Source organism: Rhinolophus sinicus, linkage group LG03 (genome assembly GCF_036562045.2).
Source record: "Rhinolophus sinicus isolate RSC01 linkage group LG03, ASM3656204v1, whole genome shotgun sequence".
NCBI classification, from domain to species: Eukaryota; Metazoa; Chordata; class Mammalia; order Chiroptera; family Rhinolophidae; genus Rhinolophus; species Rhinolophus sinicus.
Genome location: NC_133753.1, coordinates 135,171,837 through 135,184,381, shown reverse-complemented (window position 1 = coordinate 135,184,381; position 12,545 = coordinate 135,171,837). Strand labels below are relative to the sequence as shown.

Here is a 12,545-nt window from a genome sequence, read left to right as displayed (position 1 = left end):
ATTCTCGTTGTTATGCAGCCAATCTCCAGAATTTTTTTATCTTGCAAAACTGAAACTTTTTACCCGAACAACTTCTCACTTTCCCCAAGCCCTGGCAACCACCATTCTACCTTCTATTTTATGAGTTTTACTGCTCTAAATACCTCATATAAGTGAAATCATACAGATTTTGTCTTTTTGTGACTGGCTTATTTCACTTAGTATAATATACTCAAGGTTCACCCACGTTGTTCATGTGTCAGAATTTCCTTTCTTTTTAAGACTGAATAATCAGTCTGTTGTATGTATACACCACATTTTGCTGCTCCATTCATCTGTTAATAGAAAGGTTGTTGCTTCTATCCTTTGGCTCTTACGAATAATGTTGCCATGAACATGGGTGTCCAAATATCTCTTTGAAACTTTTGTCTTCAGTTCTTTCAGAGATTAGGATATTCTTAATATATCTTTCAGATATATACTTAGAAGTAGGATTGCTAGATCATATGGTAATTCTATTTTTAATTTTTTGAGGAACCACCATATTGTTTCCAATAATGGCTCCACCATTTTACATTCCGACCAACAGTGTACAAGGGTTCCAATTTCTCCACATTCTCACCAACATTTGTTATTTTCTGTTTTTTCGATAGCAGTCCATCCGAATGGGTGTGGGTTGTCAAGAAAGTCTTTTTTAATTTAGGATAAAACATAGCAGATGGAGTTAGAAATTAGTAGAAATGTTTTTGATGATGATTGGTTCTCTCTAGGTTCCTTATTGGGCATTATGGACAAAGAGTCAAACCTCAGATAAAGAGTTGGGGGGCCTTTGGGTAGGGGTTTTGGATAATCTTACTGAGGTTCTTTCCAGCTCTGAGATCTTCATAAAAGGAGAAAACTATGCTTCTTACCTCCTTCTCATCCACTCCCCACATTTCTAACATGGAACTTACCACACCGTATTGTAATGTATATATTTATTGTTCTGTATTGTGTGGTAGCCTGTGACTTCCTAAAGAACAGAGTCTGGGTCTCATTCTTTCCCTCTCCATCATCCAACCAGTTGCCTGCCTCGTTCTTTATGGATGCTCAGTGAATAGTTATTATATTAAATTGAATTTATATTCCTTATAGTCCCACCACTAGGACAGTAGCAACCACTAAATTAACCATTAAAAACTGGAACAGTAAAAATTCTTCTAATTATTGCCTGCTCTGACCCCAAAACACCACCTCTAGTCAGTTCCTTGCCTTTGTACTCAGGATTATTTCTTATTCTTTTCACATTTGACCACCTCTCTTACAGCCTGCCGACTGATGTCATGATGACCGTGTTCAAAGTTGGAGCAAAAACAGAAAGAGGCTGGTCATTCCTCTTAAGCAAGTACATGTCTTTAGGTTCTGAAGCAGAGAAGAATAAAATACTTGAAGCTCTTGCCAGCTCGGAGGATGTATGGAAACTTTACTGGTATGAAACCACCTGAGGAATAGGCTATATAGAAACCCAAGGCATTAAAGCATCATGCTCTTGTGGTGGGGAGCTCATTTTCTCTGGGATCTCCCTTTCCCTCCCTTTACTCACAAACCAGAGCTGCCTTGGACAGTGTGGTAAGGATCCTGCGTGTACCACGTGGGCTTCATGTCAGGGATGGGACATACGGGCCAACAGTGCTTTGGCCTGAAGACTTTGGAACATGCCGAGAATCACAAGCCCCTCCCACTTTCTGCGTCAACACTTCTTCCTCCCCTTGGCATGTTGTCTTTAATTCCACAGTTGCTGCTTCATTCTTTTTGGTCCAGGCATTGCTTTGTCCAAGCCGTCATTTTGAAAATGCAGATACTTCAGAAAATGGTAACATGGAAAAGCTTGTAGGCTACACCTTCCTGTGAATTTGTCAGACCTTTCCTTTTTAACGTTCAGCTGATGAAGACCTGGAAATGCGAGTTTCACATGGGGAAAGAAGGGCAGTGAGTAGGGCCTCCTGACAGGAAGAACAGTCAGAGGCAGAGTGGAGGAGCTTCTGAGGAGCCACGGGAAACATGAAGGTCACGTTAGAGTCGACACCAGGAAGGCTAGAGGGAGGCCTTGAGGTCTCATTGCTGCTCTTGCACGTGTAATTTTTCTCAGATAAATCCTAATGGTGTCCCAGAGATGTCCTCAGTATCTGCACAAACCCATTTTCCAAAGGATATACTATAAGTAATCGTTTTCTTTAGAGTAGTAGCTTACCTTTGACCCAAGCAAATAGACAAAGGTTTTTGTTTTTAAATTATTAAGTTGGTGCAAAAGTAATTGCGGTTTTTGCAATTGTTTTTAACCTTTTAAACTGCAATTACTTTTTTGCACCAGCCAAATAGTAACAATTTTGTTTTAAAGTACTAGCACACTAATAAATTCCCATAATAAAGTATTTTAAACAACACCTGAGAAAATGGAATAAAATATGAAAGTATCTCTCGTGGTCCCTCACTTCCATTCTTGTTCTCTCTGCTCACAGTGTCAGTCCTGGTCGGTATATTTATATACATCACACCCAGTGTTGTGTGTTGGTCCTTTTAGTGAAAGATCAGTCTTTGAGATTCACCATATCAGTTCATAAAGCCTACGTCATTTGTTTTTATGACTGCATAGCATTCCGTAGTATGGCTCTAATCTATCATCATTGATTTGATCCATCACATCTTGATGGGTGCTTGGGTTTTTCTTCCTTTAAAAATACTGCTATATTCTTTTGCGGGTATGTGTTTTCTCACTATACACAGATTTTATAACAATAGTAGATGAGAACTGCTTATGTTCAAATGCCAGGCTTTTGTAGCTGTGTAACTGAGGTAATTGCATAACCTCAGTTTCTTAACCTACAACACGGGGATAGGTAATTCCCATTTCAAGCCTTGTTAGGATTTCTGCCCATGTGTCCCGTCCCTGAGATGAAGCCTACCCAGCGTATGCGGACTCCTCACCACACATCTAAGTCGGGTCTGGTCTGTGAGTAAAGGGAGAAAAAGGGAGGTCCCAGAGAAAATGAGTCAAGAATTTACAACATTATATAGTACGTATGAAGTATCAAAAAATATCAAGAGTATATTCTTAAATGTATCTTCATTTTCACATTATTCAAGCAGCCCAGTTTTTAAGAGTAATAATATGCCTGCTCTCTCAAATCAATTACAGTTTTTGTTTTGTTTTGTTGGGGAATATTGAGGAACAGTGTGTTTTTCCAGGGCCCATCAGCTCCAAGTCATTGTTCTTCAATCTAGTTGTGGAGGGCGCAGCTCAGCTCCAAGACCAGTCACAGTTTTCAATCTTTAGTTACAGGGGGTGTAACCTTGTTGAGAGCGCTCACTCTAACCAACTGAGCCATCAGGCCCGCTCTCCAGAAACTCAGCTGCAGCTCATTGTCTTCAATCTAGTTGTGGAGGGTGCAGCTCAGCTCTAAGTCCAGTTGCCGTTTTCGGTCTTTACTGTGTTTCCCCGAAAATAAGACCTAGCCGGACAATCAGCTCGAATGCATCTTTTGGAGCAAAAAATTAATATAAGACCCGGTATTATATTACATTACATTACATTACATTACATTACATTACATTACATTACATTATATTATATTATATTATATTATATTAAAGACCTGGTCTTATAGTAAAATAAGACGGGGTCTTATATTAATTTTTGTTCCAAAAGACACATTAGAGCTAATTGTCCAGCTAGGTCTTATTTTTGGGGAAACACAGTAGTTGCAAGGGGCACAGCCCACCAGCCCATGCGGGATTTGAACTGGCAACCTTGTTGTTGAGAGCTCGCACTCCAACCAACTGAGCCATCCGGCCGCCCCAAATCAATTGTAGTTTTTAACAAAAAAAATACCAGTCTTCAGAACTGTAATAAATTTTACCAGAGTTTATTTCTCAAATGTCCTAAGTGCTTATCTCCTTGGTGAGATCTTCCTTTGTTTAAAAAAAATGACAAGTTTTCAATCTATTGATCAGCCTAATCCAAAACTTCCATCCCTTGAACTGCTACAGAGCTTTAATTAGGAGGCCAGTACTAATTTAAGTTTTGTGATCACTCCATCATGAATAATTATTTTAGAAGCTAAATCTGCTTTGCTTTTCAGGTTAATGAAAACTAGCCTCAGTGGAGATAACATCCGAACACAAAAGCTGTCGTTTATCATTAGAACAGTGGGCCGACGTTTTCCTGGACACTTGTTGGCATGGGATTTTGTCAAAGAGAACTGGAATAAGCTTGTACAGAAGTAAGTTTCTCAGAGAATTGCTAGCTTTTAGTATTTTCAGGCTCTGCGTTTAAAAAACGTGCCCAGTGTTGTCGTGGTTCACAGGAGTTATGATTTGCTATGAGAGGAAAAATGCTTCAGTGACAGTTTAACTGAAACACCCAGAAATGTTCACATTTGTAAACGTAATTCCATAACGTGAGTCACGTAACAGTTGTGTTCCCTGTGAGTGCTAATCAAGCCCAACCGTGCTTGACACCAGGTCACTTAGCTTAGCATGGGCCCCGGGCGACTTCAGAATGGCTGTTTAGTTATATGTGTTGAAAAATGCCTCTTCGTTGCCGAGGGATCATTAAGAACTCACACCCAGCTCGAGAGCACGTGTAGGTGTTTTTCCTTCTAAAATAGTAATGACATTTCTGGATGTTTGATGTGATTTTTGAATAGATCAAATGGATTAATAATTTATCTGGGTATTCCTAACTCCTGCCTTTTCCTGCCCACCTTTCCCTCCCACCGGCAGTAAGTGTGTGTAGGACTACTGATTTACTGGGCTGTGGTTCCCAGCAGCTGGACTCAGCTCTGCTTGGGGCATGTGTAGCTCACAGTAAAGCATTGCCTTTGCACGCAGGAACCTGGCTTACCAACAGCTGCCTCACGTTTTGCTCTTTTTGCTGTTCTGTTTGTGTTTCTTCAGGTTCCATCTGGGGTCCTACACCATGCACAGTATTGTTGCTGGATCAACTCACCTGTTTTCAACAAAAGCACATTTGTCTGAGGTTGGTTGTATAAAATGCTAGTGGGGAGATTGGGTCACCCTTTCCCCTCCGGCTGCTCAGTTTAAGTCAGATGGTGGCTTCTCATGCCAATTTCTGTTCCATTGTCTGCCTTCATCAATGCTGGTGATTCTGCATTGAGATTACTTCTGAAGGGTGGATATACAGCAATGAGAAAAAAATTCTGATAAGGAAAAATTCTGGTTCCATTCTCAACAATATTCTATTGTCTCCCTCATACAAATATTATTATTTTTAAATTAATACCAGTATGTGCCAAGTTTCTTTTTAAGTATTAATAAAACTGTTCTAAGGAATTCCACTCCAAGGGTAAAAGAGGGCACCACACCTAACTTTAGACTCTACTTCATTTGCTGTTACTTGGCTTTTTTTTTTTTTTTTTATTTGAAAACTTCATCCTTGTGGGAGTAAGGAGAATTTATTTTTTAAATTCAGGTTTCACCATACTTGATCAGTAACTTGATGTAAATACCTGGAATATTAACATGCTTCTTGTCTCTACTTCTTTTAAGACATCAGCACAGCCGTCACTAAAAAAGCTTAATTTGGAAAAGATATTCAGATTAGTTACCCGAGATCTACTGTTCTTCTTTTGAAATACTTCTGTGTGTAACTTACAGGTTCAAGCGTTCTTTGAAAATCAGTCAGAGGCAACCTCTCGGCTTCGCTATGTCCAGGAAGCTTTGGAAATCATTCAGTTGAATATCCAGTGGATGGAGAAGAACCTTAAAACTCTGACGTGGTGGCTGTAGCATCGCCAACTGCAACTCATTTTGTCGCCCATTCAGAGAGCTTGTTAACTTGACTCTGCTTTTTGCAAAAGCCAAGGTGAAGCCAAGGGTCGCTGCTGAGTTGTTTGCACTTTTAGGAGTTCTAGTTAGCTCAGGGCCTGTCTGTATTTTTCATCTGTCTTTTCTGAAATGTCTTTGGGGAGTATGTAGTTATTTATTACAAAATTATATTCACCTATATGCCAACCATCTACAAAAACAATGAGTAATTTTTCTACTTTGAAGATATACAAATGGGGGGGAAAATATCTGTTTTGGAATTCTGTTCAATTTCTCAGTATCCGGAAAATACTGACACAGTGAAACAAGGAAAGATCTACCATCTTTGCAGGCTGCTGGTTTGTCAGCTATTTGTTGCTTCTTGTTGATAGATGTTATTTGAATGTGGTACAAAGTTAGCTTCTGAGAGTGTGGCGATGGAGTTGATGGAGCACGTGACTGCAGAGAACTGACCTCAGGTGTGCGGATCTACTTGGATTCAGGGTTTTGATTAATCCTTCATTTCCTGGAAACAAGTTTCAATAAGATCTATAACTGTCATTCATATATATATATATTTTTTTCTTTTTTTTTCTGTAGAATAGCCAGGTGCTACAGAATTTTTAAATTTTTGTTATGTTGAAAAGCTAAATAATGAGGCTAAAAGATTAAATTTTCCAAATATTTAACCCTTTCTTTTTCATATTTTAAGAAAATGTTTCAAACCAAGTTAGCTTTAATTATAATTATTTTATTCATAAATTTCAATATCCTCTAAATCTGTACACTTTCCTCGCTCCCTGCCATATACCTTATGTTATAAATAAGTGGTTCTACATTTATGGCAAGCATTTTGTTAGTGCTATTGTTTTTTATCATGACTTTATCACTGTTACTAAGAATATAAGTTGTTTAAGATGCCTTTTGGCTTGATAGATTATAGACGCTTCTCTGAATCATACCCATGGATAGACTAACATTTGATACGATAGAGTAGCACATTAGAAACACATTTTAAAATAGGGCCTTTGAGAAATTGAACCTTTTTGTTTGAAGTTCACCATAGTACCTTAAAGGAAAAAGGAGAATGTGGGATAGGAGTAACTTGATTCAGGTTTAATATGGTGGGCTTTGAATTTTTTCTACTATCAAAAACAGTACTTTAGTTGAGGAACCATAGTTTTCTTTTATCATGGCCAAACTAACAAAGTAAAAGGAATGGCCAAAGAAAGAAAGAAAGAAAAATGAGGGAAGATATCCAAAACTATATGGCGTTTTTACTACTAAAGGAGAAATACTGTACTTGAATTTTTTGAGCTATGCAGACTTATCCGTAGATTGTTATGTTTCTTTGATTCTTAGGAGAAAAGCTTTCTTCCTAATAATTCTTGAGTACTTCATATTTTGTTTGAAAACATCATCTATGTACATAAAAAGGGTAGTTGTCCATTTGCAAGCACTTAAAAATACTCCACAGAATCAGAAAATGGGAAAGATCACCTTTTTTTATTCAGCAGGTGTAAAGTGAGAGTATATAGGATTGTGTATAAAATTATATTTTACTTTGTGAAAATATTTTTATATAATAAAATTTAAAAGGCTGGCAAGCTAAAAGATAGCCTTCTTTAATTCTGGTGTGCTTTCACCCAATTTAGTCTTTTCTAAACATTTATCTCTCTGTTTTAGAGTAAAAAATATTATATCCTGAGAATCACAGAATCATCTAAAGATGTCCTATTGAAACTGGGGTAATTGTAGGTATTTATTCCTCTTGTGCTTCAGTAAATGAATGATAATTTAGTGATACTGAAAGTTAGTGTGTTTTTATATTTCTAGAGTGGGGGAAAAATACTAACTTCTAAGGGATTTTTTTGTTGCTGGTTTTTTACCATGTTATATTACTAAATTCCACTTTGATACAGAGTTTAAATTTTGCTACTTCCCAAAATCAGTTAAGATACTTCTCTGCCCGTCTTTACATTGCTCCTGTAACATGTTAACTCTGCATATGGCAAATCTTGTCTTGAATTATATCATTGTTTCCTGTGAGTATATATGTGTGTGTGTGGTATGGAGGATATTATTATAAGTAAAACTTTATCAAAACATCAGCTAAAAACAGAGGTAACTTGTAATCCATTGCTATCTTTGTACTCAAAGCTGTCCATTCCCATGAGACCGTGTCCATACTATTTGTAATTTTATTTGTGGGCCTCACCTCAAACTTTCCCACAGAATTCCATAAATTTAAAAGTTATGCCAACTCATAGAGGTCTATGAGGGACACTTCTAAATACCAACTCTTCAATCAGCAATATAACGTTAAGTAATAGGTAGACCATGTATATAATAAGTATAATTGTAGCTTTTGAAATATTTTTTCCCCAAATACTTTATCTTAGCCACTGTATTTCTGAGAACTCAAATAGATTGAATCAGTCAGCAGTCACAGTTTGCTTTTTCATATAAGCACATAGGCCCATGACACAATTGCCCTGTTTCCCTGAAAATAAGATCTTGCTGGATAATCAGCTCTAATGCGTCTTTTGGAGCAAAAATTAATATAAGATACGGTCTTATTTTACTATAAAACCTGGTATAATATATAATGTAATGTAATATAATATATAATATAATACCAGGTCTTATATTATTTTTTTGCTCCAAAAGATGCATTAGAGTTGATTGTCTGGCTAGGTCTTATTTTCGAGGAAACACAGTACGTACTTGTCCAACAAGTATTCATTGCAGAGAGACAGTCTGCTTGAATGTAATATAAAAGACACATCATACTAGGTTGTTAGGAAAGGTAGATTTGGAAGTCTGGAATTTTGAAGAAAAACCTCTGTTTTGGAGATCTGAAAGGCTATGAAAGTAGAAATCTGAGGAGTCCAGTGATTGGAATTCTTGAACTGCAAGTAGTGTCACCTTCCACCATAAACTTGTGCCTTCCTCCATCTTATTGTTTAATTATAAGCCTCTTGAGGTAAAATTGTGTTGTTTGCCATTGTTTCAGAACTTTCATACTGTCACAGGTTCTACTTCACTCTAATAGCCTTTGCCACTTGTGCTCTCATTTGATTGTGCTATAGCCACTGTAGGAACAAAAGCGCTTGCAGGAGAGCCCTGGGTACGTAGAGGGTGTAAGGGTGCGTCAGTCTTCCTGGGTACAGAACAGAATCCTTTCTGCATATTGGAAAGTAAGAAATGAAAGTTAGGTGCTGAGTTTGTTGGATTACTGATAGCCTGTTACTGAGTTAGATGTTAAAGGGTCTATTCAGACTAGAGCACCTGGAACGAGAATCAGCAGTCAGACCACCGACCATTCACAGGGTCCGCATGCACTTCATAGGGCTGAAGGGACGACCGTGCGTGCTTCTCAGGAGATATGTCAATACCAGAAAGCAGGTCCTGGGCGGAGTTTGCAAAACAAGACCTGGCTTTCCGAGGGATGGTGTAGTCCTCTCCCCTTTGCCGTTGTCATTCGTGTTTTCATTGAAATCAACTCTCTTTTTAAAGAGCTTCCCTCCCACCCCCATTTGTACTTAAAAAAAAAAAAAAGTGTATATATTTTCGCTGTTTTTTGCATTCTTTTATTTTGTGCTTCATTCTCTACATTGGCAAGTAAGTATCATAAAAAGTGGAGGTCCAAAAGTCGGACAAATCTACTCCCTTTCCCTTATTTCTGGCATAGGCAGTAGCTCGCAGAATAGTTGATTGATTCTTTGGGTGGCTTTTTGGGGGGTATCTACCCTAAAATGTACATATGTATTTTTGATGTGTTTTCATACTTTCGTTTTGTATATTTGGTCCTGATGAAAAGTGAAATATTGTCCTGTGAAAATCCTTTCTGCCTTCCCATATTGCCTGTGTCCGGCAACAGCTAGAGAGTAGCTATTTGATTTTCTTTTTTGGAAGCAGATGGTGATATTGGGAGGAGACCAGAGTGTGTTCTTTAAAAACTGTATACAAATGTTTTTGCTGCTATTTTGTGGGTGTTGTTTTCATTTTGTATTTCATTCATCCTTTTCATGGATATGTAGCTATCTAACCAACCGTGGAGGTCCAGAAGTAAGACAGATGTCCCATTTACCCCTCTCCTTATTGCCCGCGTGGACAGTGAGTGACTAATAGAGTAGTTGTAGTTGCTGTTGTTTTGATGTGGTCTTAGGGGCGTTGCAGGGGTTGTATGTCATTCTGTCAAGTGTATATAAATATGCTACTTATTTATATTTCATTTTGTACGTTTTTTTTGCATGGATGCCTATGTGCTGAATGAAAATTGAGGTTCAGAGTATGACACATTTCCTCTTCTCCCTTTTCCTTCTTGCCTCTTGGGACAATAGCTAATAGAGTACCTTGCTTTGTTTTGTGGGGTGGGAGAGGACGGGGTCTGTACTTAACATATGTAAATAAATCTGCTACCACTGTGCATTGCTAATTCATGTTGTACTATGTCCTTCTCTTAGGACGTGAAAGTACCTAATGAAACGTGGAAGTGCGGATGTATGGCAACCTCGTCTGGTCCCCGTCCCTTACTGCCTGTGTGGGCAATGGCTAGTAGTAGAGTAGGTGCTGGAGTGGGGTTTGAGGGAGGCTGCGGGAGGGGCAGACAGGGCTGCACTTACTGTATAGGTCTGTTTTTACTACTGGTAGTGTTATTTCACTGGGGGCCGACTGGAAGGTACCTAATGAACCATGGCGGTCCGGATGTGTAACAGTCTCCTGCCCTTCCCTTATTGCCTGTGTGGGCAACGGCTACTAGGGTAGCTAATTAGTTTCAGGGGTTCTTTTGTGGGTATTGGGGTAAACACTTTTTAAATACTTATAGACATTTGTACTTCTTATTATAGTATTTCATTGGGCACCCAGTCCTTCACTTGGGCATGTGGGTTCCTATTGAACCATGGGGTTCTGGATGTATAGCAGTCTCCTCTTCTCCCTCTCCCTTTTTAAAACTGTCTCGATCATGTTAAAGTAGTTTGGGTTTTTTGAAGATTTAGGGGTGGGGGGTGGGAAGGGACTAAGGGCAGGATACCTACTTTTAAAAACTGTTATATACAGTATTTGTTTCTATGTTGTGTTATTCCATTTTGTACCCCGTCCCTTGCTTGGACGTGTAGGTGCCTAAGGAAGCGCGGAGGTCCGGATGTATGAAAATCTCCCCTTTTCCCCTTTCCTCATTGCCTCTGTGGGCAATAGTTTTAGGGTAGTCTAGATTGATTTTTTTTTTTAATACTCTACTACTGGGGATATGTACTTTTTAAAATGTATATAAATGTCTTTGCTCCTTTTTTCTGTTACTTCATTTTGTACCTAGACCTTTCCGTGGACACTTAGGTACATAATGAAAATTAAGGTTCATTCTATGAAAACATCTCCTCTTCTCCCCTTCCCCTGTTGCCTGTCTGGGCAACGACTAGTGGTGTAGTTGTTTAGAGTTGGGTTTTTTTTTTGTTTTTTTTTTGTTTTTTGTTTGTTGCAGGGTGGTAGGGGATTTCTGGGTTTGCATTTTTAAAAATGTATATAGGTATTTGCTGCTTTTTTTGTTCTTTCACTCCAAACCCAGTTTTCTGTTTCGACTTGTAGATATCAAATGTAATACAGAGGCCCAGATACAAAAGTGTGGTAAATCTTTTCTCCCTTCCCTTATAGCTAGTGTTTATGGGCAATAAATAATATAGTATTTTAGGGCTCGTTTTTTTGGTTTTGAGGTTTTTAATGGGGAATGGGCTCTTTCTGCAAGATACGTAATTTTTTAATTGTATATAAATGTTTTTGCCTCTTTTTGATGTTCACTTTAGTTTGAATCTAGTTCTTTGTATGACTACTTAGGTACTTAATAAAAGTTGAGATTGATTCTATGAATTATCTCCCTCACTCCCCTTCCCTCATTGCCTGGTGGGCAATGGTAGAAGAATAGATGTTTGGTTGCTTTTTTTGGAAGTGTGGGGTGGGGAAGGTCTGGATATGTGTGTGTGTGTGTGTGTGTGTGTGTGTGTGCATATATATATATTTTTAATGTATATAAATATTTGCTACACTTGTGTATTATTTCAATTAGGATCCAGTCCTTTGCTGGGACTTACAGTACATAATGAAACTTGGAGGTCCAGACGTATGATAAATCTCCTCTTCTCCCCTTCCCTCACTGCCTGTATGGGCAATAGCTTCATAATTTGGGTTTGTTTTTTTAGGGGGAGGGATTATTTGGGTGAGTAATGGTTAGGGGAAAGGGATAGTGTATGAACTTTTAAAATATATATGTGTATATATATAAATGTTTTCAGGTTATTGAGTCTGTACCTAGTCCTTTGCATGGATGGATAGGTACCAAATGAAAATCGAGGATCAGTGTATGACGGATTTCCCCCCTCCCCTTCCCCTGATCGCCTGCGTAGGCAATCATGAGTAGAATAGTTGTGTGTTGTTTACTGACTTGTTTGTTTTGGAGGGCTTTATGTTTTGGGCAGTAGAATATTTTTAATACGTATAAATATGTTTTCATTGTTATTTCTTTTGTATTCAGTCCTTCGCATGGCTATGTAGGGACCTAATGAAAGCTGAGTTTCATAAATTGACAGATCATTTCTTCCTTTCCCACGTTTCCTCATTTAGCAGTAGCAAGTATAGCTGTTGTTTTGTGGTCATTTAGTTTATTCTCTAGGACATGGGCCTTTAAAGATATAAACATATAAGTGCACATATATAATTTGCTGCTTTTTCCATTGTTTTCCTTTACTACTAGTCCCTTGCAGGAT

The 12,545-nt window shown here is 38.2% G+C and overlaps 1 protein-coding gene across 1 annotated transcript in view; it reads left to right on the top strand.

The window, feature by feature from the left end:
* The window catches only part of LNPEP (leucyl and cystinyl aminopeptidase), a 78,401-nt gene extending 71,372 nt beyond the window's left edge, over positions 1–7,029 (top strand). Inside the window, exons 13-16 of the mRNA XM_074329203.1 lie at positions 1,286–1,447; positions 4,098–4,238; positions 4,915–4,996; positions 5,635–7,029. Of these exons, the coding sequence (XP_074185304.1) occupies positions 1,286–1,447; positions 4,098–4,238; positions 4,915–4,996; positions 5,635–5,766 (517 nt within the window). The 3' untranslated portion in view covers positions 5,767–7,029. The remainder of the gene's footprint in view (positions 1–1,285; positions 1,448–4,097; positions 4,239–4,914; positions 4,997–5,634) is intronic.
* Positions 7,030–12,545: the final 5,516 nt, after the last annotated feature.